The sequence below is a fragment of the Tilletiopsis washingtonensis genome (assembly GCF_003144115.1).
Source record: "Tilletiopsis washingtonensis strain MCA 4186 unplaced genomic scaffold FA09scaffold_25, whole genome shotgun sequence".
NCBI classification, from domain to species: Eukaryota; Fungi; Basidiomycota; class Exobasidiomycetes; order Entylomatales; genus Tilletiopsis; species Tilletiopsis washingtonensis.
Window position 1 is genome coordinate 280,677 of NW_020312022.1, and position 26,039 is coordinate 306,715.

Sequence of the window (26,039 nt, forward strand, 5' to 3'; positions counted from 1 at the left end):
GGCACGTGCCGCACACCGTCTGAAAGAGGCGCCTCGGCCTCGGTGACGTAGCCGGCGCCTTCTCGTGCGAGAGGGACGCGAGAAGGACGGCGCGGGGTCAATACAACGTGCGGCGCCAGGCTTCAACGCGCGCGCGTGCGAAGTTGTATTTGCATGCCTCCACCGCACGTTGCGCCTCGCTTGCCTTGCGCTTCGAGCTTCTGGCCCGCTCGCTTGCTCCTTCCCTTACCCCACATTCTCTCCCTCAAACGACTGCGCGATGGGCCACTACATCCCCGAGCGCCGCCTGCCGGCGCTGCACGCGTACAAGTACGCCGGACAGGACGACTCGCCCGTGTCGAAATACGTGCTGGGCCCGTGGTGGAACTGTGCGTGCGGCGAGAGAGGAGGAGCGCGGGAAGGAGCAGCGGCAGGATGGCAAGTAGACGGGCAGGCCCGGATGAGAGACGTCGGCAAGTGCGCGAGCGGCAGAGCATCAGCCGCTGCAGACGCGCTGGCGTGTGCCCTCTGCCGCCCGTCGCCTTGCCGGTGCAGGTCCAGCAGTCCACCCCTGGCGCCGGCGGAATCCTCATTCTGCTCCTGTGCTGGGCATTGGCGCCATCCTCGCCGCGACCTCCTCACTGACTCGCCCGCCAATCCACAGGGCTGGTGGAGCAGTTCCCGCTCACCGTGGCGCCCAACACCATCACGCTCTCCGGCCTCGGGCTGGTGTTCATCAACTTCCTCACGCTGCTCGTGCTCGACGGCACGCTGGAGCACGGCACGGCCGCCAGCCTCGACCCTGCGCGTCGCGTGCTGAGCCTCAATGCCTCGCACGATGCCTGGGCGCCCGTGTCGTTCTTCGAGCACCACGGCTTCCCGGCCAGCATGCGCGAGCACCGCTTCCTCGACGTGCCGCGCATCCCGCCGTGGATCTTCATGACGTGAGTTGCACCGGCAGGGAGCACGGACCATATTCTGATGCGGCGTGCGCTCGCAGCTGGGCTGTCGGCCTCTTCATGTACCAGTCTCTCGACGCCATCGACGGCAAGCAGGCACGCCGCACTGGCATGGCGGGCCCGCTCGGCGAGATGTTCGACCACGGCTGCGACGCCATCAACACGACGGTGCGTGACTGCAGCTTCATGCGTCTGCCTCGCAGTTCTGACGTCAAGCGCAGCTCGAGTGCCTGCTCTGCTGTGCCGCTCTCAACGTCGGCCGTTCCTACTGGGCCATCGCCTCTCTCATCGCCACGCTGTCCAACTTCTACCTGACCACGTGGGAGGAGTACCACACGGGCATTCTCTACCTCTCCGCCTTCTCCGGGCCCGTCGAGGGCATCCTGATGATCTGCGGCATCTACGCTATCACCGCGCTCGTCCCCGGCGGCGCCAGCTTCTGGGGCCGAGGCATCTTCAGCCTCACGGGGCTTGAGAGCTCGGACTGGGCCGCGAGCCTCGGCCTCGCAAAGTGGAACATCAAGGCCAACGAGGCGTTCCTGACCTTTGGCGCGCTTGGCCTCTGCGCCAACATCGTCGCCTCGTACGGCAACGTGCGCCATGCGCGCCGCTCGCGCGGACAGTCGGCCGTGACGCCGCTCCTTGGCCTGCTGCCGCTGGTGCTGCAGCAAGTGACCATGACGGTGTGGGCACTGGGCAACGACGGCCAGATCCTGCGCGACGGCGCCACGTTCGTGGCGTTCTGCTGTGCCTGGGGCATCGCGTTTGCATACAGCGTCGGCCTGCTGATCGTGGCGCACGTCACCAAGGCGCCATTCCCGTACTGGAACGGCGCGACGCTGTATGCGCTGCTGGGTGCGATCGATGCTTGGCTGCCCAAGTGAGTGCACGCGCAGAAACCCCGACAGACGGCTTGGCTGACGCTTGGCTACTCGCAGCTCCATCGTGCAGTCCTCGCCGACCAACGTGCGCTTTGCAGTGTACTCCTCGCTGGCATTGAGCGTCGCCATCTATCTGGTGCGCAGCTCCCGTCTCTCCTACACCGCGCACCTTGCTTACATGTGCCCTCTCTCTGCGCAGCACTTCTGCCACGACGTCATCACGACGATCACAAAGGAGACGGGCAAGCCGTGCTTCCGCGTCGTGCCGCCGGAGAAGCAGAAGCCGCAGAACAAGGGCAAGGGCAAGAAGGCGTGAGCCGGGCGAGGCGAGCGAGAAGCTTTGCCTGCGAGCGCATGAAGAAGGAAAAGGAAGGGGGCATGGGAGGGCGCATAGGCTGGCGCAGCGAGTCGGTGCAGAGACGCGCGCGCTGCGGCCACGCGAAGGAAGCTCAGAGTAGTCGCAATGCTAGACGATGCTTAGATCAGATCGACACTGCTGGACGATTGGCGCGACGAAGCATCGACATCGACGTGCGTCACACGTCCCGCTGAGGGTTGCTCATTATGCTATGCTTTTGCACATGGCGCGAAGCGATGGCTTTCGGTGCGGCATGGCTCGTTGGACCGCGGTGAGGAGGGACGTGAAGGTGTGTATGTGTCGAGAAGCTGAGAGAATGGCGGGGGAGACAGGGCGAAGCGACGAGCACCGTCGGGCTTGGCATGGCCGAAGGGCTCTAACGCCGCGCCGGCGCATTCGTCACAGCGAGTGTCCTGGCGACCTAAGCGTACTCGTCGCCCGGCATGGGTGCCACGCCCGGCCGATGGCGCGGCACAGCCCGTCTGACCTGCTCCGCAAACGCCGCCGCAGCGGCGGGCGTGCCGAAGCGCAGGGCAAAGTGCACCGGCGTCGCCGCCGCCTTGCCCGCAGAAGCATCAGGTGCCGCTGCCGCCGCGTCTCCGTCCTCGGCATCGCCAGTCGCGGTAGTGGTGCTGGAAGCAGGCTGCTCGAGCGCCACGAAGCGCACGAACTTCTCGGCGAGCTCGAAGCGCATCGTGGTGAAGAGGGCGACGTTGAGGATGAGGCGCAGCACGCCTTCTGCGCGCATCACTGCAGAGAGCACCACGCACGTTGCGTCAGCTTGCCGCTGGACAGAGGAGGCGGGGGGGGGGGATGGTTGGCTACGCACCCAATCGACCGGGACGGCGACGTTCCAGCACAGACTTGGGCACGAGGCAGCGCACCGTGCCCGTGCCGCGCTCCTTCCATGTCTGGTCGGCCGTCATGGTGTACAGCTTGGCACGTGCGCTAGCCACTGCGCGCTCATCCTCCTCGCCCGTGGTCACTGCGCGTTCGAAGGCGGCGTCAGCGCACCATGATAAGGCAAGGAAAGGGAGGCAAGAAACTCACGATCCGTCTCCTCCGTCAGCGTCACCTTTCGTGTGTCCTGCTTCTCCGTCTCGTGCTGCTTCGCCAGGGCCTCCTCAAAGTCGCGCTTCGCGTCTTTCCGCTCCTTCTTCTCGCCCTCCGCCTCGTCTCCCTGCTTCGCCGCCGCCGCTGCCGCCGCAAAGCCATTGCTGCGCGGCGACGCTGCCGCTGCCGCGAAGCCGGAGGAGCTGGCAAAGGCGCCGAAGCCGAGCTGTTTGCCGTTGCCGCCGGCTGCGGGCGCAGCGGCGGCGCGAGCAGGCGGAGAACGCGTGTCAGATGACGCGGCAGGCGAGGCAGCGGCTGCAGGCACGGACGAGTCGCGCGTGCCGAGCGCGCCGAGAGCACTGGGCCGCACGCCTCCACCGCTGCCGCTGGGGCTGGAAGTGGAAGAGGAGCTGGAGCTGCCCTTGCCCGCGAGCCAGCTGGGCCCTGCGACGTTGGAGGCACTGGCGCTGAAGGGCGACGAGGTGGTGCTGAAGGCGCTGAATGTCGGCTGCGTCCGTGCCGGTGAGGGCGCAGCGGCGGGCGATGAGGCGGCTGCGGGCGAGGTTGCGGCTGCGGGAGCGGCGGACGCCGAGGAACTGGATGCAGTGCTTGCTCCAAACGGCGCAGCGGCGGACGCCGCGGGCGCATCGCCCTTGGACGCGGACGCACTTGCGAAGCCGGAAGCGAGAGCATCGCCCTTGGGCGCACTGGCAAAGCCCGAGGAGCGCGACGAGGCAAACGAGTCAAACGTCGGCTGCGTGCGTGCTGGCGGCGGAGCAGCAGGAGCAGCACTCGCCGCAGGTGCCGCGGCAGCTGGCTTTGCCGCCTCCTTTGCCGCCTCGGCATCGCCCTCCTCGCCCTCCGGCACGCCCTCGAGCGCCGCGCTGTCCTTGCGTGCCTCGACGGCGTCCTCGGCATCCATACTCTCCTCGTTGCCCTCCTCTCTCCCCGCCTCGCCCTGCTTGCCGCGCCAGCTGAGATCTCTCACGCGCTCGCGGATCGCGCCGACCTTTGTGCCCTCGCCGCCCGCGGCGCCGACGGCGGCGGCGGCGGCATCCTCGGCGCCCGCCTCGCGCGCCGCGTAGTCGTCCTCGGCATCGTCGCTGGCGGCGTGCGTGGTGGCGCCCGAGTGCGACGCCGAGCCCAGCCGGTTCTTCTTGGCGGGGATGGCGTCGGGCGTGGAGGGGCCCTGGGCGAGGGGACAGAGCATCAGCTTGCCGTGCGCCTGCCACCTCAGCGGCGCGCCCCGCCGTGCACTCACGGTGATCTCGCGCTGGCTCGAGCTCGGCTCGAGGCTGCCCTCGCGCTCGCGCTTGCGCCGCAGTGTCTCGTCTGCCTCTGCTGGACGCGGGCGCGTGCGCAGCGGCAGCGGCGGCGGCGCCGCGGCGGGCGGCGGCGAGGGCGACGAGGCGGGACTGGCGCTGGCGCGTGCGCTGCGCTCGGCCACGTCGGCGTCGGCGGCCATGGCGAGGTGAGGTGTGGTGGTGGATGCGACGAGGGTGCGGCGACTTGACAACAAGCGCGGATGCCTCGCCGCTGCATGCGCATCGCACGTCGCTGTCGCTGTCGGCGCGCCTCATCGCTGGCTCGCGGGTGCGCATCGAGTGCGCATCGCTCGTGGGGCGGGGCGGGGCGGGGCGCGACTCCGCCGGTCCGCTGCGCCCTCTCGTCTGGCGTCCGTGCAGCGTCGACCTCGCTGGCCCCGGCGCACTCTTACTCCTTCGCAGCGCTCCAACGCTCCCCTCCACCATCGCGGCCCAGCATGCCCATCTCCGGGCTCGATGCCTACCTGCAGGCCTCGCGCCAGCTGCACACGGCGCCCCTCACGGCGCTGCGCGACACGCGCCTCGGCATCGACCTGACGCTCTACCTGCGCCTCCTCCTCAACTCGCCGCGCACCGCCGAGCCGCTCGTCGCCGCGCTCGGCGGCGCGCCGCTGGCGCTCATCGCGCACATCGAGGCCGACCTGCGCGCCCTCGAGCGCGCGCGCATCAAGCCCGTCTTTGTCCTCGCTGGCCTGCCGCCGCTGGCGCGCCGCGCGCGCCCCTTCAGCTTCGCCGCGCACGATGCACGCGCCGAGGAGCGCCGCCGCGCCTGGAGCAGGTACGAGGCGGGCGACGTCGACGCCGCGCACCGCCATCTCAGCCGCGCAGGCAGCGTCCGGGAGGCCGATCTCATCCGCGCCGTGCTGCGCGCCTTCCGGCACCGCAACGTCGAGTTTCTCATTGCGCCGTACGGCGCCGATGGACAGGTGAGTGACGCGAGAGGCAAGGCAGGGGCAGCTTCACGGAGCCGGCCAGATGTTGCGATGCAGTCTGGTGCCGTGTCGCTGGCCATTGCTCTGGCTGGAGTGCCGTTGCTGGCCACTGCGCTGGCTGGAGTGCCGAGACGCAGCTGCTGCACCGGCACGCTCGCTCTGCACCTGCACCTCTGACCTCTCCCGCACCAGCTCGTCTCGCTGGAGCGGCACTCCAAATCCTACGTGCACGCCATCTGCGGCAGCACCTCGCTCTTCCTCTTCGACCGCGTCGAGCGCCTCATTCTCTCGCTCGACCTGCAGGAACTGCAGAACGGCACGGGCCCGGGCAGCTTCACGTACGCCTCCAAGCCCGCGCTGCTGCAGTCGCTCGGCTGCAACGAGGAGGAGTTCCTCGACCTGGGCCTGCTCTGCGGCTTTGACCAGACACCGACGTTCCCGCCGTTTGCAGACGGCACCATTCCCAACATCATGATCCATCGGCGCGACGGCCCCAGCGCTGGCGCCGCAGGCGGTGCGCCGGGCAGCACGGCGGTGCCAAACCTGCGCGCTGCCGCCGAGGTGCTCAAGAGCTACCGCAGCGGCTTCACGCTGTGCTCGGCGTTCGAGCAGCACCCGGCATGCGTCAAGCTCAACTACACCGACACGTTCTGCCGCGCCCGCTGCATGGTCAAGTTTGCCCTCGTCTCGTCGGCAGAGGAAGGACGTGTGCTGCCACTGCCGCTGGCCACGCCGCCGCCGCCAATGGCCATGCCCGGAGGCGGCCAGGCGGCGCCGCTCATCGCGCCGGGCGTCAACGGCGCCTCGCCAGCTGCGCCTGCGTACGTCGGCGCGCCCATCCCCACGGCAGCCGACATCCCGTCTGACTTGCACGAGATCTTTTCGCACCGCCTGCCCGACGAAGTCTTCCTGCATCTCTCGCGCGGCCTCATCTCGCCCACGGTGCTCTCGCAGCTGACGTCGCAACACATCGTCGAGACGTCGCCCCTCTCCCCGGACGCACCCGACGAGTACCGACGCTTCGTGCGCGAGCAGCTGACCGAGTCGCCGCAGTCGCCTCGCTGCGTTGCGCTCGCCATCATGGCCAGCGCGCTCAACGGCTTCTGGAGCACGCGCGCCGTGAGCGCCACGTACTGGTGGGACCCGTCGCGCGACTACCCGGTGCCGCACGAGTCGCAGCCGACCCTCAAGGTGGCGCAGCGCGTCAAGTCGTGGAACGTCGGCGTGGCCATCGTCGAGGAGGAGCTGCGTCGGCAGAACAGCAGCACGATCGACATTGCGCTCTGTCTCGGCGCCACGAGCACTGCCTCGTCTGCACAGCGCACCAAGACGCCCCGGCCCGCGCCTGCTGCGCCTGGTGCTCGCGGCGCTGCCGCGGCGGCGGCCGTGCCAGTGCTGGAGAAGAAGGACGAGATCGTCGCCAACGTCATCTGGCGCATGCTCGAGATCCGCGGCTTTCTCAACCACGACCATCTGCACACGGGCTGGGCGCGCGCGCTGCATCTGGCGCTCAAGTCGGCGCGCCTCAACGATAAGTTCCAGGAGCCGCTGTACCTGGCGCTCGAGCTGATGCGCGCCGGCGCCCTGCATGGCAACCCCTACGGCGGGCGCGTGCTCTCCGGCGGCCCGGCGTACGGCGACATCGAGGCGCCCGGCAAGGAGGGCGAGGAGGCAAGAGAGGGACGCACGCATCTGCTGCTCATCATGCGCTGCCTCTCGCTGCTGCCCATGGTCTTCCGCAACGTGCCGTGGTCGGCGCCGCTGTCGCGCGAGCTGCTGCTCTTTGCCGCCTTTTCCAAGTCGCTCTCGCGCTCGCTGCGCTCCCTCGTCGAGGCCATTGCCTCGAGCCTCTTGCTCCGCGGCGACGGCCGGCGCGCCCGAGACGACTACCTCGACATTTCCCTCTCGCTGCCGTTCCAGAACGACGCAAACACGGGCATGGGCGTCGTCGTCAAGTGCTTTCTCGAGGCGCTGCTCACGTTCAACGGCGGGCCCGTGCGCGCCGGCGAGGAGGAGAATGAGGATGTCAAGGAGGCGGTGGAGCAGGTGCTGGAGATGGTCGAGGCGACGTTCGACAACGTCAAGGACGTGCGCAACGAGCTGCGGCGTGCCTTCCGCTTCTGGGACGCGGTGAGTCCCCCCCCCCCGTTCCCCACCGGAGCGCCTCTCCTGCAGGCGACCTCTCGTGCTCACACAGCCCTCATGTCGCACAGCTCATGAAGGCCACGGCGACGCTGCGCGTCAAGTCCGAAGAGAGCATCACGCCCGAGCTCGTCGCGCAGTTCGAGGCCGCCGACAAGTGGCTCAAGCCCATGACGCGCATCTGAAACCGGCGGGGATGCGGTGCGAGAGGAGGAGAGAGGGGGGTTAGAGAGGTCACATGGAGGCGAGGCGAGGCTGAGCTAGGCACGTTATGTGCCGTCGCGCGTGGCCTGGAGCCATTGCGGGCAGCCTCTGGTCATCAGACGGACAGACGGGCAGAAGAGCGTGCAAATGACATGGCTTGAAGAGAGATGACAGAGCGTGAAGGTGACCGACGTGATGTTGTGTGGTGACGAGGCGGGAATGATGATGATGGTGTGTCGCGAAGGGAATGATGGGCCGAGCCAGGAAAGGCGAGCACAGGCTAGTGAGAAACGAGAAAGGGAAGAGAGAGCTGGCCAGCACCTCAGGGCAAGCTCAGTATCTGCGGCGCTTGGCCGACGACTCGCTGCCGTACGGATTGGCCTCCTTGGCCACGGCGTACTGCGGCTTGTTGATGCCCGAGGCGCGCAGACGCGTGCTGCGGACGATGGCACTGCGTGCGAGAGGGGGGCGTGAGCGGGACAAGGCGAGGCAGGTGGACCGCGACGCACTCTTTCGCCTCAAACTTGTCGACGGGGCAGCCTTCGAACTGCGGAGGCGTGCGTCAGCCAGCCGCAAGGGGACAAGCGAGATGTGAGGGGGCGCACAATGGGGAAGCTGAGTAGGAGGTGTCAGCAAATGGCCGCCTGCCGACAATCTGAGCTGACTCACCGAGGCGTGCCGTCCTGCAGCAGCTCTCTGTGGCGAGAAGGAAGCGACAGGTCAGCGCCTTGCGTTACCTTACAGCAAAGTCTGGCGGCTCACTGGAAGCGGTACCGCACCACCGTGCCCTTCTTGGGCTCCCACATGGCGCGCTGTTCATCCGTAAAGCCCTGAGAGAGGCATGCGATGAGTAAGTGTCCTTTCCGCCGCGGATGCTGAAGGCGGCGACGCACGCTGCCAATCTCCAGCTCGCGGCCTGCACAGGCACTTGCGTCAGCATGCGCGAGCCTTCAACGACGACTTCTGGCTGCCCTCACCATTCTCCATCTGCACGATGATGTTGCCCATGACGCGCTGCGGCCTGGTGAGCCGCGTTGCGAGAAGAAGGAAAGGAGAGAGGTGAGACGCACCTTGTTCTTCTCCGTGCCGTACGAGTGGCCCACGACGATGGCCTCTGCGTCGTACCAGCTCCTGGCAACGACAGCACATTGTGAGCGTCCGGCTGGGTGGAGCATCGAGGCCCACTCACTTGACCTTCCAGATGACCTTTGACCTTCCCGGGCCTCTGCATTCATACTTGCTCTTCGGCTTGCGCAGCATCAGGCCTTCGCCGCCCTGCTCCTCTACGCGATGCAGCTCCTCTCTGCAGTGTTCGTTGTCTCTGCACTGCACCATCGGCAGCACGCAGACATGCATGCCCTTCTCGCGCGCCTGCACGGCAGAGGGAGAGAGGACGCCGTTGGGCAGGCGCTCGGCGAGCAGCTTGATGCGCTCCTCGTAGAGCATCTGCACGTTCGTCACGTCAAAGGCCATGAAGTTGACATCCTTCCACGCCTCCTTGGAGGAGCGCTGGCAGATGCCGTTGGTCATCTGCGAAGCGCGGTGAGCGCTGTGCACAATTGGAGCGCGGAGCGGCGAGGACAACGAACCTCAAAGGCATCACGACGGATCCAGAGCTCGCCGTCCAGATGCAGGCTGCCCGAGCGAGTGTCAGTCTGGACGAGAGAACGGCAGTCGCTGTGCCGCAACTCACTCCTTGGGCAGCTTCTCCGTCCACCACTTCGGTGCATTCCAGCAGTTGCCAGCGCGCGAGTACTGCCACCGCAGATCAGCGAACATCTACGCATCTCTGCCAGCGAGGACCACGCACCAGCGCCGAGCCGTTCCACCATGCGCGCACGCCGTCGAGCTTCTCAGTCATCCAGAATCCGGTGGGGTCGGCGAGGCGCGTCTTGGGATCGTCGAGCTTGTAGTTGTCGCCGAGCATCAGGTGCATCTGCGCCCGAGGGCTGTGCATCAGCGTTCTGCCGCGGTGCGACGCAGTCAGGGCCGACTCACGCCGCCATGGGCGTCGCGCGGGCCCAGATCGTCGACGCCGTTCCAGCCATTGCCAAAGTGGCGCGTGTCCCAGCTCTCCTCCTCCACCTCGCGCTCCTTGCGCTTCTCCGCCGTCTCGGCCATGCGCTTCAGGCTCGCAAAGCCCTGGTTCTTCACGCTCGGCAGAGTCTCCTTGGCGACGGCCAGGCGCACAGACTCGTACGCGGCGCCGTTGAGCGTGGCGAGATGTGCGCAGGTGCGCGCGCTGCGCGGCTCCTTGGAGTACACCCAGCGCGTGCAGGTGCAGGTGAAGGACTGGCCGTCGGGCACGCGCTGCAGCGGCACATCAGCGGCTGCGTCGTGCGGCGCCCGACGCTGCAGACGACGCACCTTGGCGACGTACGTCTTGCCCGCGCCGCCCGGGAAGGAGCGCTCCTCGCCGGGCGCGAGGAGCGACTTGGGCTTCTGGCCGCGCACCAGGCCTGTGGCCAGGTCGATGGACGGCGCGGCTGCTGCGGCTGCAGCGGCAGGCGCGACAGGAGCGGTGGAAGATGAGGCGGCGGGAGTAGCGGCAGCGGCGCTCACGGCGGCGGCGGGCTCGGTCGAAGTGGAGCTCGCGGTGCTGGCTGCAGCCGCGGCCGCGGTTGCATTGAGCATGGCCTCGGCCTCAGCCTCGGCGGCGGCGGCTGCGGCGCTCATTGCTGCCGCGAGAGTGAAGGGGGAGAGAGAGACGCCAAGGCGCAGTGGAGCAGAGAGGAGGCGAGGAGGTGCCGATGTGTTCTCACTGCGAGTGAGGAGGGAGGATGTGGCCGCGAGCGAAGATGCGCAATGCACACGTCGGCGCGTGCCTCCACAGCGCGTAGAGTGCCGTGGGAGCGCAATACAAGAGTGGCACGTGCGAGGTTGTAGTCGCAGCTTCAGGCCGGACCCGAGGGTCCGGTGCATTTTGCTAGTCGCCCGCTGGCGCGGCCCCGCGTCGGCGTTCTGGCGCGCGGAGCGACGGCGGCCAGCCGCTCATCCAGCGCGCGGCGCCGCCTGCCTCGTCTCCTCTTGCCTCTGCCCTCGCCCGCTCTCTCCTCTTCTCGCCTCTATCGACCATGGCCCTCTCTCTCCTCACTCCGCCGCGCGCGCTGCGCTACGTCTCCGCCTCGCTCGCCGCCGCGCTCGACCGCGCCCTCTTCTCGCCCACCCACGCCTTCCCGCCCGCCGTGCTCATCGAGCTCAGCGGCCTCGCCATCGCGCAGATTGTGGCGCGCGAGTATCCGCGCCACACCTACCCCTGCGTGCTCGTCGCCGCGGGGCCGGGCAACCAGGGCGCCGACGGCCTGGCCGCGGCGCGCCATCTGCGCACGTGGGGCTGGAAGATCGCCGTGTGGGGGCCGCGCCTCAAGGGCGACAGCGAGGTGCGTCAGAGGCGATGCGCAGGAGAGGCGATGCGCAAGAGAGGAGATGCGCAAGAGAAGAGATGCGCAAGAGAGGCGTGGCGCAAGAGAGGCGATGTGGCTCGAGCGACTCGGTCTGCGCATGGACTGTGCAGCGTGGCGCGCCTGCGCAAGAATAGGGACGGCGCCAGCGGCAGGGGTTTGCAATGCTCGCTTGAGCCTGAGAAGGAATGAAGCGATGAGCGGACAGCGAATGGGTCGGCCACACAGCCTGACTCGAGGCGAGGCTGTGCCGGCGCGCGCTTCAGCCAGCTTCCCGTCTACTCTCCCGCGCCCATGCAGGCGCCAAGCTCATTCGTTTCCTGCTGCAGCAACTAGCCACGCAGCTCTCTCACTTCGACGTGCACTTCCTCGACTCGGACGCGCAAGCGTTTGAGGACTATCTCGAGCACGCCGACGTCGTGCTCGACACGCTCTTTGGCTTCTCCTTCCAGGGTCCCGCGCGCGAGCCGTATGCCGAGATTCTGCGGCTGCTGAGCTCCGAGGTGAGTGAAATTGAGAGCGCTTGGACAGCGCCAGCGACTGATGGCAAAGTGCGGCAGTCGCGCATCGAGTTCGCGTTCCGTCGTCCGCGCCCGCCCATCGTCTCCGTCGACATTCCCTCTGGCTGGCCCGTCGACGCCTCCTCCTCTTCTGCCTCCGCCTCCTCCTCTTCCTCCTCCTCGGCAGCAGCAAGCAGCGATGGCCTGGCGCCGCCCGGCTGCTTCACGCCGCAGGTGCTCATCTCGCTCTCGGCGCCCAAGACTGGCGTGCGCGCGCTCGTCTCGCAGCCCAGCGCCGCGCTGGCGCCGCCGCAGCAGCCGGCGCAGCAGCCGCGCGCCCAGCACGCGCACGCACAGCAGCCGCTCAAGCACTACCTCGCCGGCCGCTTCATCCCGCCGGCCCTCGAGGCGGAGCTGGGCCTGGCGCTGCCGCTGTACGAGGGCACGCAGGGCTGGCTGGACGTGACTGGTTGGCCGGAGATGAGCGAGGAGGAGGCAAAGGCACTGCATGCGGAGGCCAAGAAGCGGCAGGAGGAACTGGAGGAACAAGGCGTGAGGGACGCCGAGATGGCCGAGATGCAGGCGGAGCAGGAGGACGAGGAGGCGCAAGGCGCTGACGAGGAGGAGGATGCAAAGACGGTCAAGGCCGATGCTTAAGCGAGCACGCCGTCTGTCTCTTCGGCGGGCCGCAGCGTATCGCCGGCGGCCCCTTCTCATACACGTCTGGCCTTGCCGGTTACACCTGTCCCTCGCCGCTGCCCTTCCGCGAATCCGCCAGCCCGCCGCTCTCTCCACTTGCCCGTTGCGCTCCGCACTTGGTCTCAAGTCCCAATCGCCCTCGCCATCTCTACGTCCCTGCCCCCCTCGAGCCCGCTCAACTGCCGCACCAGTCGTCGGGTCCGATGCTTTTTCCGTGCCCTGGCCATCATCGCTCTCATGCTCACACATCACACCCCGCCCGGGGCTTGCCCAACCTCGCTGTGTCTCACGCTTCCACCCACACACACACACACACACACGCACACGCACTACTCTGCACCTCTGCCTCTCTCCACATACACACCGCTCTCGCTCCGCGTAGGGGTTGGTGTGGCATGCCAATTCGCAATCTCATTGACCTTCAGTCCATCCCTGTGCGCGCGGCGTCAGCCACTGCATGCAGTCCATCCTTGCGCCCCTCTGCTCTCGCCAAACTCACAGTGCAAGAACAGCAGGCCGCAGCCCGAGCCGACGAGGAAGATGGCGAGCCACTTGGTCGCGGCGCGATGGCTGCGGCGCGCCTTCTCGAGCTGCACGTTGCCCATCTCGACGCCCTGGCGATGCAGCATCGCCTCCTCGCCCAGCGCCCGCGTCGTGTCCATCTGCGCGCCCAGATGCTGCAGCAGCGTCGTCTGCAGCTCGCCGATCTCGGCCAGGCGGCGCTCGGCCGCCTGCACGGCATGCAGGTCCGCCTCGAGCACGCGCACCAGCGCCGAGGCCTCGGCGTCGAACAGCTGTGCCTGCTCGGCCGACGGCGCCGCGAGCCCGAGGGCGCCAGCCGGCGCCGCGACGGCGTCCATCTCCACGCCCATGCCCGCGGCGCTGCTCGCCGAGCGTGTCAGGCGCGCAGAGGCGCCCGCAGCGAGGCGCGCCGCGGCCTTTGCGGCGGCGAGATGGCGCTCCTGCAGCGCACGCAGCGCGGCGGAGAGCGCCTGCAGCTGCGTGCGCAGCGAGGCGCAGATGGCGGCGCGATGCGCGGCCAGCTGCGCGGAGAAGAGCGGGTGCGCGCGCGTGCCGAACGTGCTTGACGGACGCAGGCGCGAGAGGAGCGAGGAGGAGGAGGTGGTGCGCTGTCGCACTGAGCGCCCCCCGCCAACATCAGCACGCTTCTCGCAGATGAGTGAGAGAGAATCGCCAAGAAACACTCACCAGCCTCGCCCTCCTCCAGGCCCTCGACGCGCTGCACCGCCTTGCGCAGCGCATCCGAGACGGCCCAGTCGATCTGCGCGCGCTCGGCATCCACCAGCGCCGGCGCCTCGCGTGCCCACGCCGCGAGCGCCGCCGCGGGTGCGCCGGGCAGCGGGAGCGTGCGCGATGCTGCCGCACTGCTGCTGCCGTTGCGAGAGGAGCGCGTGGAGAGGTAAGGGCGCCGCACGGCGGCGAGAAAGAGGTGCAGGGCATGGAGGTGCGCCGCCTGCCGCATGCGCCCGTGTCAGCATTTGATGCCAGCTACATGCTGGTCAAGTCAAAAGGCGGTAGCCCTACGCCAGCAGGCCCTTCTGATAGATGGAGGCAAGAAGCTGCCTCAGCCTGACGTGCAAGTCACAGCTTGCAGATGATGCCAAGCGCCTTTGCTCCTGCCCACTGCTTGCTGATGCCTGCGCCCGCTTTCCTCTCGCTGTTGCTCTTGGCGGCCGGGCGACTCACTATCCGCTGTGCCTCGTCGATCCACGCGCGCTCGGCATGCCGGATGCGCGCTTCAGGGCGCGCTGCTTCGTCGTGCCGCTCCTTGCCTGCTGCACTGCTGCTGCTGCCGGGCGCCGGCGGCAGGTAGCCCACGGGCCCACGCGCGGCGCTGCGGGCGGCGAGGAAGCGCGCGGCGGCGGCGAGCGCTTCGGCTGAGGCGGATGAAGTGCTGCCATCGTTGCTGCTGCTGGCGCTGCCGCTGCTGCTGCGCGCCGGACAGCGCTCGCGGAAGAGCGGCGTGAGTTCGGCGGCGACGAGACGCGGCATCGCGCGCGGCTGCTGCAGTGCGAGGCGAGAGCGAGATGGATGCGACAGGGAAGAGGATGGGTGATGGAGGTGGGACGCGAAGCTTCGCGCGCCAGCGACAAGACACCGACACGCGCGCGCGCGCATGGCCCATGCGCGCTTCCCTCGCGACCTCCACCACCCTGACCACCCGCACTTCCACCTCCTCCCAACAAGAACGCTGCACGCCGCCGCAGCCGCGCGCGCCGCGAGCCCGCCATGGGCCTGCTGACCATCATCCGCAAGAACAAGTGTGCGCCTCGCCGCTCCTCCCTCACCCTTGCCCCACCACTAACACTCTCTCCAGTCAAGGACCGCGAGCTGCGCCTCCTCTTCCTCGGCCTCGACAACAGCGGCAAGAGCAGCATCGTGCGCCGCATCCTCGGCGAGGACATTGCCGGCGTCAGCCCCACACTGGGCTTTGACATTAGGACGGTGGTGCACCGCGGGTAAGTGGGGGGAAGTGGCAGAGAGAGGCACAGCGAGAAGCGGAGCAGAGGGCCTGCTGTGAGAGGCAATGCAGGGAGAATGGCCGACCACTGTCTCGAGGCGTGCGAGGGAGATGCAGGAGTATGGCCTGCCATTGCGCCAAGGCGTGCGAGGGAGAGGCAGTCGCATGGCCTGCCGCTGCTTCGAGGAGAGGCAAGAGGCATGGCGTCTGCACTTGCCTCGAGCAAGGGGAATGCAGACGCAGAGTGCCTGCACTTGCCTCTTACTGCCTCGCCGAGAGAAGTGGGGCCGAGAGGCATGGGGCAAGGGGAATGGCCAGGAGAGACAGAAGCAGAGTGTCTGCAAGTGACTCGCGCTGCGTTGCCTCTCCGGCCAGTGTCCTCTCCTCTCTCTCTCCTCTTTCCTCTCTCCTCTATCCTCTCCCCTCTCTTCCTCCTCCCTCCTCTCCGAGAGGAGTGGTGGCCGGGAAGAAGGAGAATGCAGAAGCACAGTGCCTGCAGTTCCCTTTCGCTGCTTCGCGCTGCGGCCAACTATCCTCTGCTCTCTCCTCTCTTCCTCCTCGCTGACCCTCCTGCTCCAGCTACACGCTCAACATCTGGGACGTCGGCGGGCAGAAGTCGCTGCGCCCCTACTGGCGCAACTACTTTGAGCGCACCGACGCCCTCGTCTGGGTCGTCGACAGCGGCGACCGCGCGCGGCTCGACGATGCGCGCGAGGAGCTGTGGGGCGTGCTGGGCGAGGAGGTGAGTCGAGCAAGAGCAGCAGGGGGCGAGAGGAGCTGGGCAAGGTGCTGCACTGAGGCGTGGAGAAGAGAAGGGAGACGAGAGGCGGGAGGAGAGGCAAGTGCGGAAGCGCAGCCGCGAGGCGGCCGTGGCCTTTTTCCTTTCGGAGGCACGGCGAGCAGGGCGCTGGAGCACGCCAGCGTCAGCGCGGCAGGGCAGGGCCTGCTGTGCCCTCTCTCCTTCGCAGTCGCTGCACAGGCGCACTGCCCCGCTTGGCGCTGGACAGTGTGGCGGAGGAGCAGGAGCGGGCAGGCCGGCTCGCTCCCGCCGCAAAAGCACATGGTCGCCAGGGCGCCATGATGGGCGAGACTCGGCGGGGCGTGCGCACAGCGCCCTCCTTCGCTGCGGCGCGCCGCAGAGAGGGCCAGAGGCTGCGCATCAGTCCATGCCGCAGCCAAGCGCCGGACGCGGTCTAGCGATGCCTTCTGCCAGCGCTGCCGTGCGCTCTCTCACGCCGAGCGGCTGCTGCTCTGTGGCGCCGCCCATCTTGCCGTGTCAGGTCGCTGATCGCACCCTCCTCTCAGCGGCTAGCCGGCGCCTCCATCCTCATCTTCGCCAACAAGCAGGACATCGTCGGCGCGCTGTCGGCCGAGGAGATCCGCCGCGCGCTGGCCCTCGACGCCATCTCGAGCCACGCGTGGCGCATCCAGCCGTGCTCGGCGGCCACGGGCGCGCAGCTGGGCGCGGGCGTCGACTGGGCAGTGGAGGATGTGGGGCGGCGCATGTACTTTGGCGGCGGCGGCGGCGTGGCGCCGCCCGAGGCGAGCAAGGAGGCAGAGAGGAGAGGCGAGACAGGCACGGCGTAATGCGAGGATGTGCCATTGCAAAGTGAGTGTGGGTGGTATAGGAGACGAACATGGGCAGGGCAAGCGGGTAGCAAGGGAGAGGCGCAGTTCACAGCAGCAGCGCACCTCCGACGAGCGCAAGCAGTGCGCCCGAGAGCGGGGCGAGCGCCAGCGTCGCCGCGGCGCCGGTCTGCGACGAGGCGCGCTGTGTCGCCGAAATCACCGAGGCACTCGTCGTGCTGCTGGACGTGACGATCTGCACGGCGACGGTGGTGCGTGTCGTGCCGGAGGTGACGGTGCTTGTCGCCGTGCTGCTGCTGGACGACGACGAGGTGGAGGTGGGCGTGGCGCTCGACGAGGAGCTGCTGCTGCTGCTCGAGGAGCTCGTCGACGCCGCGGCCGCGGCCTGGTTGGCCGGCACAGTGCTGCCGCCGGTGATGGTCGCCTGGAACTTGCAGTTGCTGCTGCTCGGCGCCGGGTGCGGGCTCGGCACCGCGACGCCGTAGCTCGTGTCCGTCTGCTGGAACGTCGCGAGGCCCGGGTAGCCGTACATGATGTCCTGCGCGTCGTCGCCGTCGCACGACTCGAACTGCCCCGCGGCGTAGTTGCCCGGCATGTTGAAGCCGCAGCCCAGCACGTCGTACGTGTGCCGGCAGAGCGACGTGGCGCGATCGCCCGGGAAGCAGGCACGGATGCAGAAGTCGGTGGCGCTTTGGAACTGCATCCATTCGGGCATCTGGACGTTGTTCTGCGCGGGTGGTGGCATCGTCAGCGCGGCTCGCCTGAGCTGCTCGCCTGCTGCGACTCACCGAGTACACGACGCCGCCCACGGGGTTGCCCTCGCCCGTGGCGCCGTGCGGGTCGAGCTCGCCGCCCTCGTCGCCGGCCGTGATGCCGATCTTTGTGAAGTCTAAGCCGAACTGTCAGCCCTTGCTCTGCCCACTGACACTGCCGCCACTCACCGCCCGTGCCCGTCACCTGCACATAGTGCGGCGTGCGCACCCAGTGCGCGCCCTGGATGGTGCCCTCGGGAAAGACGCGTGTGCCGTAGCCGCTCTTGGTGCAGTACGCCACCTCCTCGGCCTCGTGCTCCGCCACGCCGCCGCCGTTGGGCGGCGCGTAGAGGCAGAAGTCGTCGACTGCGCGCAGCGGGCGTGGGGTTAGCGGCGAGGCACGCAAGGGGGCGGCAGAGGCGGGCGCGGGCATGGTGGGGCACGCCGCGGCCGTCTCCCTCGCTCCCCAAGACACACTGCAGCAGCTCACGGTTGTTGATGTTGATGACACGCGACATGCTGTCCTGCTGCGCGGCGGCCGTGGCGGCGAGGGCGCCGAGGAGGAGGAGCGAGCGGGCGGCGTGCATTGCGGATAGGCTTGGCGTGGCTGAAGGTGTGAGGCTGGTGTCGCAGCGTCGAGCTGGGCAGAGCGGCCGGCCTTATATGAGCTGTGACCTGCTCGCCGGCCTCGGAGGCCAAGCAAGGCAGAGCGCAGACGCTGCGCCGCTGCCGCTGCCGCACATCAACACCAGATCTGGCGGCGGCCAGCGCGGCAGGTCACACACGAACGGCGCACCACGCGGCCGCGCCGACGCAGGCACCGAGGCACAGCAGCAAACACGCTCGGCTGACACGCAACTCCGGCGGTCCGGGGCCGGCGTGCATGGCGCAAATGACGCAGGGCATGGGCGCACTAGCCTCGACAGGCGAGGGCGATGCAGGTACGCTCAGCCGCTGAGATCTGAGCCGCCGAGCCGCCGCATGGCCCGCCGGCGGGCGGCTGACGCTGCCGCGGCAGAGCAGGCGACAAGCGTGCCGAGCCGAGCCGCCGGTTTGGAGCGCTCTGCTCCTCTCGCTCGGCAGCGGCGCTCCACGCGTCCGAGACGTCGGGCGTCGCATCTCCGACGTCGCGGCGCGTGCATCTCGGCGCTGCCGCCGACGCCGCGCGGACACAGAGCGGCAGCAGCTCCGAGGCATCCCGCGGGCATTCACTAGACTGTCAGATCTGCGTCTGTGCTCGCTCCACCTGCGCGCCCGCTGCCCGCTGAGATCTCGCACAGCCTCGCACACCAGCCAAGCGTCGAGTGACAGCTATGGCGGCTTCGACTTGGGTGCCACGACATGCTCGCACCTCTGCCGCGCCCAGCCACGGCACACCGAGACGCGCAGATGGGCCATCTCGCCTCTCTCTCTCTCTCGCCTCGCCACCTCGCGCGCGAGGGCCTAGACGTGCGTGCCTCCCAGATGCTCTTCATTCAGCGCTCGGCGCCAGGCGCAAGAGCGCAAGGCACTGCAGTGACATGGGCCTGCCTGCTTTGTCTCCCACCTCTTGCCCATTCTTCATTCGGCAGAGCACATTCTCTTGAGCTGCACGTCGAGCGCATCGTCATTTTCTCCACATCTCGGCCAGGCTGCGCTGGCCCTTTGCCCGCGCCTCCTTCTTCGCCGCGCCGCTCTTGCCCAGATGCCGCGCGTTGTCCTCGAGCAGCAGCACCAGCCCACCCTCAGGGGCGCGCACGACGACAAAGACGCCCGTGTTCTGCGCGAAGCGCACGTGCTGGGCGGGCAGGAAGAGCTTGAAGAAGAGCGAGAGGAAGAGGCCGTGCGTGACTGCGACGAGATGTGGCGCTGGCGAAGGCGGAGACGGAGAGAGGGGCGCGGCAAGCGTGTGGCTGGAGGATGCGTCGGTCGAGGATCGCGACTTGTCGGGCGAGACAGGGACTGCAGACGCAGCAGGAGTAGCGGCAGCGGCGGCGTCGCCTGCTCGCAAAGAGCGCGCAGGCTCCGCGACGGCGGAGAAGGAGGGCGCATAGCTGCCGATGGGCGCCAGTGCTCGCGCCCGCGGAGCACTCGGCGCAGAGGTCGACGAGGCAGCAGCAGAGGGCACTGTGGCCTGCGCTGCGTCAGGAACAGCGGGCGGGGCCGCTGCCTCGGCTGTCTGCTGCAAGTCCTCAGTCAGGCGTCGCCGCTTGACTGCGGGCGCCGCGGGCTCTGCCGAGGGCGCGGACTGCAGCGCGGCCTCTGCCTCGCGCGCAGCTTCCACGGCGTCGACGTCCTCGTCGTCCTCGTCGGCGTCGCGAACCCGAGTGCGGCTGGCGAGCGGAGCTACCGAGCTCGAGCCGCTGCCGCCGGCGAATGGGACGTCTGTGAGAAAGCAGCGGGGTGAGCGTCAGCGATCGCTCACGGCTTGAGGACGTCTGAGCCAGCCGCACTGCAGCGTCAGAGCAGGCCACGAAGCCACGCCAGCCAGCGAGTGCAGCCTGGCATCCATGAAGCAACGGCCAAGGCGCTGTTTCATCCGAGCATCCTGCCCCCCACATCGAAGCGGCCGCACAGCGCAGCACTGGCATAACGAGACATCGGTAGTCACTCACCAAGCAGGCCAGCACGCCTTAGCAGCTCGCAGCCCTCGTCGCGCACGCGCCTGCGCCACGCCTCCTCGCTCTCGCCGCGCCCCGTGCCCTTCTCGAAGCCGCGCTGGTGCACGCCGCGGCGCGTGCCTTCGCGCGCGCCAAAGTCACGCTCTTGCAAGCCCGTGCGCGGCTCGGGAGTGAGCTTGAGAGAGGCAGCCAATGGCGCGGCTGTTGCGCGGGTGCGGCCCAAGGGCGAGACGAAGAGTGCCGTTGGCTGCTGTTGCGTGAAATGTGGATTGGCAGGCAGCGCCTCGGCCTGCCGCCGCCCGAGCGCCGTCAGCGGCGAGTCGGAGCTGCCCTGCAGCAGATGCGCCGCATTCGCCTCCGTCTGTGCATGCCGAATGAGCGTCAACATCGCGCCGCGTGCCCTCTACACGCCTGGAGCTCCCTGCCCCTCGCGCCTTGTGCCCGCTACACGCCTGGAGCTCCCTCGCGCTCCCTCTACACGCGCGCCGCGGGCCCCGTGTACAGCTCGCGCGGCGGCGCCTCGCCGCGCGCGAAGCGGCCGAGGAGCGCGTAGAGCGAGCGTCCCTCGGGACGCAGGTGGGCGTTCTTGGCGTCCGTCTCCCAGAGGCGATAGGCGAAGAGGCCGGTGAGGAGGCCGAGGAGCGGGTCGGCGGCGCTGCATCGCAGGGTGAGCAGGGGCAGCGCGGGGCAGAGGCGAGGCACACGCACCGCGAGACGAGGTAGGCGGGCATGTGTGGTGGCGGTGGTGGTGGTGAGGAGGATCGAAGCGTCGCCGCGTGCGAGTGTGGCGTGGTCGTGGTGGTGGTGGTGAGGAGAGAAGCGCCGCCTGCTCGCTTGCCGTGCGGCTGCGCGCGTTGCGCTGCGCCTCCTCGCTGTTCCCACGCCGCGCCACGCCCGCTTGGTGCTGCGCCTCTCCACTGCTGCGCTTCACTGTCGTGCTTTCCTCCGCTCCACCACCACACCCATGTCGCTGCCCTACGCCCTCGACGCCTCGACGCCCCTCGCGCCCCAGGAGCTCGCCGTGCTGCGCGGCCAGTACGAGCGCGAGCTCGGCGCCGGCCACGCCAGCACGCAGACCAAGTTCAACTACGCATGGGGCCTCGTCAAGAGCCGCGAGCGCGCAGACGTCGCACAGGCCGTCGGCGTGCTGGCGGGTGAGTGCAAGCGGGGCATGGGCGGCGCACGGAGAGACGGGGCGGCAGAAGGAGAGAAGGGCGGCGCGAGGGGAGAAGGGCGGCAGAAGGAGAGAAGGGCGGCACAAGGAGAGAAGGAGCAGCGAGCGGCACAAGGAGAGAAGGGCGGCGCAAGGAGAGAAGGAGCAGCGGAGCGGAGGCATGTGCGTCGCCGCGAGGCATGTGCGTCGCCGCGAGGAGACAGTGCGCGCGCGCGAGGAGATCACAGATGCGCAGCACAGGGGCAAGAGAGGCGCCGAAGCGGAGGCGCACGTCCGGCGAGGCGGCGCAGCGTGTGGGTCGCCGTGGGGAGGCAGCGCACTCGAGAGAGAGGAGATCTCAGAGGCGCAGCACAGCGACAAGCGGCGCGCACGCGAGACGCACGCCCGTGCTCGCGGCGGCGACACGCAGCGGGCACGCCAGACGCACGCCCTTGCTCGCGGCGACCAGCGCGAGGCAGAGAGCTGGCAGAGAGAGGCAGAGATTGGGCAGGGAGAGGCAGAGAGCGGGCAGAGAGAGGCAGAGAGCGGGCAGAGAGCGGGCAGAGAGCGGGCAGAGAGAGGGCAGAGAGAGGTAGAGAGCGGGCAGAGCGAGGCGCCGAGGCCAAGCCATCTCCCGCATCTCACCTCGCTGACGCACCCTGTCACCAGACATCTACCGCACCGACGCGCCGCGCCGTCGCGAGTGTCTCTACTACCTTGCGCTGGGCCACTTTAAGCTGGGCAACTTTGACGAGGCGCGGCGATTCAACGGTGCGTGTGGTCTCCCCTTGCCGAGGACGCCGCACGCAGGGCCACGAGGGACGATGGCAAGGAGGCGCAACAGAGGGCGCAGCGTCTGCACAAAGACAGTGGCTGCGCTCACGCTTTGGAAGGTCGAGATGGGCGCAGCCGCAAGGCGTCTCGGTGAGGGGAGCTGGCTGCTCCCTGAGCACAGAGCGTGCCGTCGGTGCCCGCGAGCCGGCTCGGGCGCGCGGTAGCCGCGAGCGAGAGAGCGACCGCGCGCGCTCGCAGCTCTTGCGCCCAGAGCGGGGGCCCTCGAGAGCCGGGCCGAAGTCTCGTCGACGCTGCTCGATGGGCCCGCGGGTGCAGGTCTGGAGCATGGACGCACGGGCCTGCCGCAGTTCTCGGCGCAGTGCCGCAGAGAGGGAGAGAGCGAGGTGGCACGACGCAGAATGGTCGCCCGCTGACGACCCTTTCCCCGCCCTTGTGGCGCAAATAGCACTGCTGCTCGAGCGCGAGCCGAACAACCTGCAGGCGCAGTCCTTGGCGCAGCTCATCGAGAAGGGCGTGCAGCGCGGTGCGTTCTCCTCTTCCCCCTTCTTCCTCTCTCTGAGCGTCGAGCTGACACTGCGTGGGGTGCCGGCAGAGGGCTACATCGGCATGGCGCTCGTCGGCACGGCCGCGGCGGCCAGTGCCGTGGTGGCCGCGTGGCTGTTCAGCCCGAAGCGGCGGTAGTCTCGCCCGGGTAGCGTGGCCAGCGCGAGAGGTCAGAGGCGAGCCAGTGATCGTGGCGATGTATATATGTTCTCGGACGGCCCGTCTGTGCGAGCCGTCGCTGTCTCGCTCACTGGCGTCCGAGACTGAGCACCGCAGATGCAGCATGGAGGCCGAGCAGACACGCGTGGGAGCGCGTGCGTGGCTGCGCAGAGGCACAGTCGACCGTAGCAGAGACTCGAGCTGCGTCGGCTCGGCGCTGCTCCGAGCTCCTGCGGATGCATGCGCCGTGCGTCGCGGTGCTGGCGCTGGGGCTCTGGCGGAGTGGCTTGCGGCGCACGAGGCACACGCGGCGGGCGCAGGGCCAAAGCCGAGCATTTCCGCGCCGCGCCGGCGCCGGCGCCGGCAAAGTCGCCGACGAGGGCGCGGCGAAAGCGGCGCGGCTTTGGCGTGTGGGAACGCCCGGCAGCGTCGGACCGCCGCCCGTCGGCGGCGCGGCGCGGCGCGGACGCTGGGCGACGCTGGGGCTTGTGCAGATGGGGCCAGCCACAACACGCCCGATGACTCGACCAGGCTCGAGGAACGAGCAGCTGAGAAAGGCGAGACGGGCAATGGGCGCAGCGCCAGTGGCAGGGTGCGGCACCACGCCCGATCGGCGTCGGCGCTCGCGGCCGCCGGCAGGGCGGCGGAGCTTCGGCCGCTGCAGCAGCACAGCAGCAGCGTGCAGCACCAGACCTGCGTCGCTGCTCACGCGACCGCGGCCCCAACGCGGCGTCCATGCGGGCGCCTCGGGCGGGCTAAAAGCAGCGGCAGGGTGGAGCAGGGAGCGCAGATGCAGCAACGCACGAGAGATACAGATAGCACAGCTTGCTTTCCCACCGCATCAAGCAGCAGCCGCACACGCAGCAAGCAAGCAAGCAAGCAAGCAAGCAAGCAAGCAAGCAAGCAAGCAAGCAAGCAAGCACCTCAAGCACCAGTCGCCCTCGAGCACCCTGAAGGAAGGCACAAGGCACCGCACCTAGGCACGCCCTCAAGCGACCCTCGGTGGCCATGCCCGCGTCTGCCACACCCGTGCCGATGCCGCAGCCCGTGCGAGAGTCCGCGAGCGCGCACTCGCACGATGATGCGGCAGCGACCGCCGACGACGGCGGCGAGGCCGGGCATGCCTTCAACGAGCAGGTGTGTCTCGTCGTCGAGCCATCCTCGCTGCTCCTCACGCTGACGCCTGTCGCGCCTCGCGCAGACCAACTACGTGCCTCGGCGCCAGATCATCCAGGTGCGTGCCTCTTCGTCTCGTCCCTCCGTCTTCACTGCTGATCTCCACGTGCAGATCTTCCTCACCCTCTCCGCCGCCACCGCCTGCGCGCTCATCGACCAGAGCACGCTCGCCGTCGCCATCCCCACCATCTCCTCGGCGCTCGGCAGCGGCACGCAGAGCGCGTGGATCAGCAGCGCCTACTTTCTCACGAGCACGAGCTTCCAGCTGCTCTACGGCCGCATCTCCGACATTGGTGCGTCGTGCTTCGGGCGCGGCAATGCGCTGCAGAGCTGACATTGCGGCGCACAGTCGGGCGCAAGCACTGCCTGCTGGCCTGCATCGTCATCTTCTTCGTCGGCTCTCTCGCCAGCTCGCTAGCGCAGACCACACTGCAGCTCGCCATCTTCCGTGCCATGTGAAGTGCTCAGGCATGGCATGTCAGCGCCGAAACTCACGCGCCTCTCTTCCTGCAGCACCGGCATCGGCGGCGGCGGCTTCATCACGCTTGGGCAAGTCGTCATCTCCGACGTCGTCTCGCTGCGGCAGCGCGGCACATACCAGGGCATCCTCGGCGCCATGGTGGCGCTGTGCAACGGCATCGGCCCCGTCATCGGCGGCGCGCTGGCCAGCCAGGCATCTTGGCGCGACATCTTCCGCCTCATGCTGCCACTCTCGGCATGCGCCTTCGTGTGTGTCTACCTCTTCCTGCCGCTCAAGAAGGTGCATGGCAGCGCGATGGAGAAGATCAAGGCCATCGACTGGGTCGGCGCCGTGCTCACACTCTGCTCGAGCGTGCTCATCGTGGTGCGTCTTCTCCGCTCTCCGCCCTGCTGTTCCTCCACTAACGCCGCCGCCGCGCAGCTGGGCCTCACGTGGGGCGGCGGCGAGCATGCCTGGGACTCAGCATACGTCCTCGTGCCGCTGCTGCTTGGCGTGGCAATCGGCGTGCTCTTCTGCCTGTGGGAGTGGAAAGGCACCCCACTGCCGCTGATGCCGCTGCGCCTCTTCCACAAGCGCATCGTCGTCGGAGGCCTCATCACGCAGGTGTGTCGCTCTCGACAGTATGGCACAGTGGCAGCAGCTGACATGACCGAGCAGTTCATCAATGGCTGGGTGTTCCTCGTGCAGGTGCGCAGCGGAGCAGCACCGTACTGGCTTTCGGCGACTCACACCCATCCTCCGCCCAGATCTTCTACATCACGCAGTTCTACCAGCTCGTCTTTGGCCACAGCGCCATCGTGAGCGGCGCGCTCCTTATCCCCGTCACAGTGATGCAGAGTGCGTCGCCCCTGGCCCTGCATCCGGCCTCCGCACTGACCCTCTTCTCCTCTCAGCCGTCGCTTCCACGGCCTCCGGCGCCGTGCTGAGCTGGACGGGCATGTATCGCTGGAGCCTGCTCTTTGGCTGGACGACATGGACCGTCGCCATGGGCCTCTTCTCGACGCTCAAGGAGGGCGACGGGCTCGGCAAGCAGGTCGGCTACGGCATCCTCGCCGGCGTCGGCGTCGGCAATACGCTCAGCGTGTGAGTACGCGCCCAGGCCGTGAACTCTGGGCCACTCGCTGATGCGCGCTCCTCGCTAGCTCGCTTGTGGCGATGCAGGGCGCCGTCGAGCGCAAGGACCAGGCCGTGGCGACTGCAGCGCGCTCCTTCTTCCGCTACCTCGGCGGCAGTCTGGGCCTGGCCGTCGCGGCCACCATCATGTAAGTGCCGTTTTCGCCCCTCACCCTCCTACCTTTGCTCACGGCTACTTCTGCCAGCAACAACTCGGCGAACCAGTCGCTGCGTCCGCTTGGCTGGTCCAGCGAGCGCATCAAGCTAACGCTCAACGACCCGAGCGTCCTTCTGCTCTCCACTTCGCCAGCAGACGCCGCCGACCTGCGGGACTTGCGCGAGGCCTACCGCACCGGCTTCCAGCGCAACTTCTGGCTGCTGGCGGCGCTGACGGCGTGCGCGTTCGGCGTCACGTTCGTGCTGATGCCGCAGCGCAGCGTGGACCGCAAGGACGACCAGGAGCTGCGCGACAAGGCCAAGCTCGAGCTCGAGGAGAAGAAGGAGCGCAAGCGGGCCAAGCGTGCTGGAGGCGCCGAGACGCCGGCGCACCACACGGCGAGCACGAGTGATGAGCCCGCCTCGCTCCATGAGCTACATCAGCATGATCGCAGCAGCAGCGCCGACTCGGACCAACACCACGCCGAGCTGGAGAAGGCCCTGCATGCGGCCGAGGCCAGTGCGGCGCTGGCGCCCGAGGTGGGCCTCCCGCCACCAGAGCTAGACGAGAAAGGCAGCGAGGACCGGAAGAGCACAAATGTGCCATAG

At 68.5% G+C, this 26,039-nt stretch overlaps 12 protein-coding genes across 12 annotated transcripts; 6 read left to right on the top strand and 6 right to left on the bottom strand.

Annotated features, from left to right (window-relative positions):
- Positions 1-212: 212 nt before the first annotated feature.
- FA09DRAFT_312833 (hypothetical protein) lies at positions 213-2,376 on the top strand. Its single transcript, XM_025740710.1, has 6 exons — positions 213-368; positions 644-923; positions 980-1,106; positions 1,160-1,818; positions 1,877-1,955; positions 2,019-2,376. The coding sequence occupies exons 1-6, from the start codon at positions 260-262 to the stop codon at positions 2,133-2,135; spliced, it is 1,371 nt and encodes a 456-aa protein (XP_025595350.1). The 5' UTR covers positions 213-259; the 3' UTR covers positions 2,136-2,376.
- Positions 2,137-4,702, bottom strand: FA09DRAFT_332476 (hypothetical protein). The gene is made up of 4 exons (XM_025743467.1): positions 4,492-4,702; positions 3,228-4,419; positions 3,007-3,162; positions 2,137-2,927 (listed from the first exon to the last, which is right to left on the bottom strand). The coding sequence occupies exons 1-4, from the start codon at positions 4,693-4,695 to the stop codon at positions 2,599-2,601; spliced, it is 1,881 nt and encodes a 626-aa protein (XP_025595351.1). The 5' UTR covers positions 4,696-4,702; the 3' UTR covers positions 2,137-2,598.
- A 258-nt stretch (positions 4,703-4,960) lies between these two features.
- Positions 4,961-8,001, top strand: FA09DRAFT_332477 (hypothetical protein). Its single transcript, XM_025743468.1, has 3 exons — positions 4,961-5,481; positions 5,680-7,617; positions 7,701-8,001. Exons 1-3 carry the CDS (start codon positions 4,993-4,995, stop codon positions 7,812-7,814), a joined length of 2,541 nt encoding a protein of 846 aa, XP_025595352.1. The 5' UTR covers positions 4,961-4,992; the 3' UTR covers positions 7,815-8,001.
- FA09DRAFT_332479 (DNA ligase/mRNA capping enzyme) lies at positions 7,970-10,616 on the bottom strand. Its single transcript, XM_025743469.1, has 14 exons — positions 10,201-10,616; positions 9,832-10,143; positions 9,644-9,769; positions 9,527-9,588; positions 9,423-9,468; positions 9,023-9,363; positions 8,904-8,964; positions 8,811-8,847; positions 8,727-8,749; positions 8,596-8,663; positions 8,503-8,529; positions 8,439-8,448; positions 8,343-8,380; positions 7,970-8,284 (listed from the first exon to the last, which is right to left on the bottom strand). Exons 1-14 carry the CDS (start codon positions 10,507-10,509, stop codon positions 8,167-8,169), a joined length of 1,578 nt encoding a protein of 525 aa, XP_025595353.1. The 5' UTR covers positions 10,510-10,616; the 3' UTR covers positions 7,970-8,166.
- A 241-nt stretch (positions 10,617-10,857) lies between these two features.
- Positions 10,858-12,861, top strand: FA09DRAFT_332481 (YjeF N-terminal domain-like protein). Its single transcript, XM_025743470.1, has 3 exons — positions 10,858-11,213; positions 11,564-11,737; positions 11,795-12,861. Exons 1-3 carry the CDS (start codon positions 10,908-10,910, stop codon positions 12,389-12,391), a joined length of 1,077 nt encoding a protein of 358 aa, XP_025595354.1. The 5' UTR covers positions 10,858-10,907; the 3' UTR covers positions 12,392-12,861.
- Positions 12,436-14,516, bottom strand: FA09DRAFT_159275 (hypothetical protein). Its single transcript, XM_025739230.1, has 4 exons — positions 14,141-14,516; positions 13,643-13,907; positions 12,933-13,571; positions 12,436-12,865 (listed from the first exon to the last, which is right to left on the bottom strand). The coding sequence occupies exons 1-4, from the start codon at positions 14,444-14,446 to the stop codon at positions 12,855-12,857; spliced, it is 1,221 nt and encodes a 406-aa protein (XP_025595355.1). The 5' UTR covers positions 14,447-14,516; the 3' UTR covers positions 12,436-12,854.
- Positions 14,517-14,683: 167 nt separating this feature from the next.
- FA09DRAFT_302260 (GTP-binding protein) lies at positions 14,684-16,502 on the top strand (the record flags this gene model as incomplete). The annotated part of the gene is made up of 4 exons (XM_025740397.1): positions 14,684-14,717; positions 14,772-14,913; positions 15,495-15,657; positions 16,221-16,502. 4 exons carry the CDS (start codon positions 14,684-14,686, stop codon positions 16,500-16,502), a joined length of 621 nt encoding a protein of 206 aa, XP_025595356.1.
- A 57-nt stretch (positions 16,503-16,559) lies between these two features.
- On the bottom strand, positions 16,560-17,870 carry FA09DRAFT_332485 (hypothetical protein). Its single transcript, XM_025743471.1, has 4 exons — positions 17,745-17,870; positions 17,444-17,620; positions 17,291-17,391; positions 16,560-17,229 (listed from the first exon to the last, which is right to left on the bottom strand). The coding sequence occupies exons 1-4, from the start codon at positions 17,839-17,841 to the stop codon at positions 16,591-16,593; spliced, it is 1,014 nt and encodes a 337-aa protein (XP_025595357.1). The 5' UTR covers positions 17,842-17,870; the 3' UTR covers positions 16,560-16,590.
- A 785-nt stretch (positions 17,871-18,655) lies between these two features.
- Positions 18,656-20,386, bottom strand: FA09DRAFT_159280 (phosphoglycerate mutase-like protein). The gene is made up of 2 exons (XM_025739231.1): positions 19,849-20,386; positions 18,656-19,618 (listed from the first exon to the last, which is right to left on the bottom strand). Exons 1-2 carry the CDS (start codon positions 20,240-20,242, stop codon positions 18,861-18,863), a joined length of 1,152 nt encoding a protein of 383 aa, XP_025595358.1. The 5' UTR covers positions 20,243-20,386; the 3' UTR covers positions 18,656-18,860.
- FA09DRAFT_341544 (hypothetical protein) lies at positions 20,329-20,585 on the bottom strand (the record flags this gene model as incomplete). Its single annotated transcript, XM_025744460.1, has 2 exons — positions 20,329-20,509; positions 20,563-20,585. 2 exons carry the CDS (start codon positions 20,583-20,585, stop codon positions 20,329-20,331), a joined length of 204 nt encoding a protein of 67 aa, XP_025595359.1.
- A 233-nt stretch (positions 20,586-20,818) lies between these two features.
- FA09DRAFT_312848 (mitochondrial fission 1 protein) lies at positions 20,819-22,838 on the top strand (the record flags this gene model as incomplete). The annotated part of the gene is made up of 4 exons (XM_025740711.1): positions 20,819-21,008; positions 21,677-21,778; positions 22,248-22,325; positions 22,395-22,838. 4 exons carry the CDS (start codon positions 20,819-20,821, stop codon positions 22,481-22,483), a joined length of 459 nt encoding a protein of 152 aa, XP_025595360.1. The 3' UTR covers positions 22,484-22,838.
- A 674-nt stretch (positions 22,839-23,512) lies between these two features.
- On the top strand, positions 23,513-26,039 carry FA09DRAFT_341546 (MFS general substrate transporter; the record flags this gene model as incomplete). The annotated part of the gene is made up of 11 exons (XM_025744461.1): positions 23,513-23,641; positions 23,706-23,738; positions 23,793-23,973; positions 24,030-24,135; positions 24,194-24,524; positions 24,582-24,764; positions 24,819-24,848; positions 24,908-24,998; positions 25,055-25,244; positions 25,304-25,423; positions 25,481-26,039. The coding sequence occupies 11 exons, from the start codon at positions 23,513-23,515 to the stop codon at positions 26,037-26,039; spliced, it is 1,953 nt and encodes a 650-aa protein (XP_025595361.1).

Excerpts from the sequence above, each read along its gene's own strand:
- FA09DRAFT_332477 (XM_025743468.1), top strand. The coding sequence starts at position 4,993 with ATGCCCATCTCCGGGCTCGATGCCTACCTGCAGGCCTCGCGCCAGCTG. Across the intron at positions 5,482-5,679 it reads CGTACGGCGCCGATGGACAG|CTCGTCTCGCTGGAGCGGCA; the intron begins GTGAGTGACGCG and ends CTCCCGCACCAG. Across the intron at positions 7,618-7,700 it reads CCTTCCGCTTCTGGGACGCG|CTCATGAAGGCCACGGCGAC; the intron begins GTGAGTCCCCCC and ends CATGTCGCACAG.
- FA09DRAFT_312833 (XM_025740710.1), top strand. The coding sequence starts at position 260 with ATGGGCCACTACATCCCCGAGCGCCGCCTGCCGGCGCTGCACGCGTAC. Across the intron at positions 924-979 it reads CCGCCGTGGATCTTCATGAC|CTGGGCTGTCGGCCTCTTCA; the intron begins GTGAGTTGCACC and ends GTGCGCTCGCAG. Across the intron at positions 1,107-1,159 it reads GCGACGCCATCAACACGACG|CTCGAGTGCCTGCTCTGCTG; the intron begins GTGCGTGACTGC and ends CGTCAAGCGCAG.
- FA09DRAFT_332481 (XM_025743470.1), top strand. The coding sequence starts at position 10,908 with ATGGCCCTCTCTCTCCTCACTCCGCCGCGCGCGCTGCGCTACGTCTCC. Across the intron at positions 11,214-11,563 it reads GCCTCAAGGGCGACAGCGAG|CAACTAGCCACGCAGCTCTC; the intron begins GTGCGTCAGAGG and ends TTCCTGCTGCAG. Across the intron at positions 11,738-11,794 it reads TGCGGCTGCTGAGCTCCGAG|TCGCGCATCGAGTTCGCGTT; the intron begins GTGAGTGAAATT and ends AAAGTGCGGCAG.
- FA09DRAFT_159280 (XM_025739231.1), bottom strand. The coding sequence starts at position 20,242 with ATGTTGACGCTCATTCGGCATGCACAGACGGAGGCGAATGCGGCGCAT. Across the intron at positions 19,619-19,848 it reads AAGGCGTGCTGGCCTGCTTG|ACGTCCCATTCGCCGGCGGC; the intron begins GTGAGTGACTAC and ends GCTTTCTCACAG.
- FA09DRAFT_332476 (XM_025743467.1), bottom strand. The coding sequence starts at position 4,695 with ATGGCCGCCGACGCCGACGTGGCCGAGCGCAGCGCACGCGCCAGCGCC. Across the intron at positions 4,420-4,491 it reads CGAGCCAGCGCGAGATCACC|GGCCCCTCCACGCCCGACGC; the intron begins GTGAGTGCACGG and ends CCCCTCGCCCAG. Across the intron at positions 2,928-3,006 it reads TCGCCGTCCCGGTCGATTGG|TGATGCGCGCAGAAGGCGTG; the intron begins GTGCGTAGCCAA and ends TGCTCTCTGCAG.
- FA09DRAFT_332485 (XM_025743471.1), bottom strand. The coding sequence starts at position 17,841 with ATGCACGCCGCCCGCTCGCTCCTCCTCCTCGGCGCCCTCGCCGCCACG. Across the intron at positions 17,392-17,443 it reads GCAGGTGACGGGCACGGGCG|ACTTCACAAAGATCGGCATC; the intron begins GTGAGTGGCGGC and ends AGTTCGGCTTAG. Across the intron at positions 17,230-17,290 it reads TGGGCGGCGTCGTGTACTCG|AACAACGTCCAGATGCCCGA; the intron begins GTGAGTCGCAGC and ends CCACCCGCGCAG.
- FA09DRAFT_332479 (XM_025743469.1), bottom strand. The coding sequence starts at position 10,509 with ATGAGCGCCGCAGCCGCCGCCGCCGAGGCTGAGGCCGAGGCCATGCTC. Across the intron at positions 9,469-9,526 it reads ACGGAGAAGCTGCCCAAGGA|CCTGCATCTGGACGGCGAGC; the intron begins GTGAGTTGCGGC and ends TCGCTCGGGCAG. Across the intron at positions 8,664-8,726 it reads GCGAGCTGGAGATTGGCAGC|GGCTTTACGGATGAACAGCG; the intron begins GTGCGTCGCCGC and ends TGCCTCTCTCAG.
- FA09DRAFT_159275 (XM_025739230.1), bottom strand. The coding sequence starts at position 14,446 with ATGCCGCGTCTCGTCGCCGCCGAACTCACGCCGCTCTTCCGCGAGCGC. Across the intron at positions 13,908-14,140 it reads TCGACGAGGCACAGCGGATA|GCGGCGCACCTCCATGCCCT; the intron begins GTGAGTCGCCCG and ends CGCATGCGGCAG. Across the intron at positions 13,572-13,642 it reads CCTGGAGGAGGGCGAGGCTG|TGCGACAGCGCACCACCTCC; the intron begins GTGAGTGTTTCT and ends GGGGGCGCTCAG.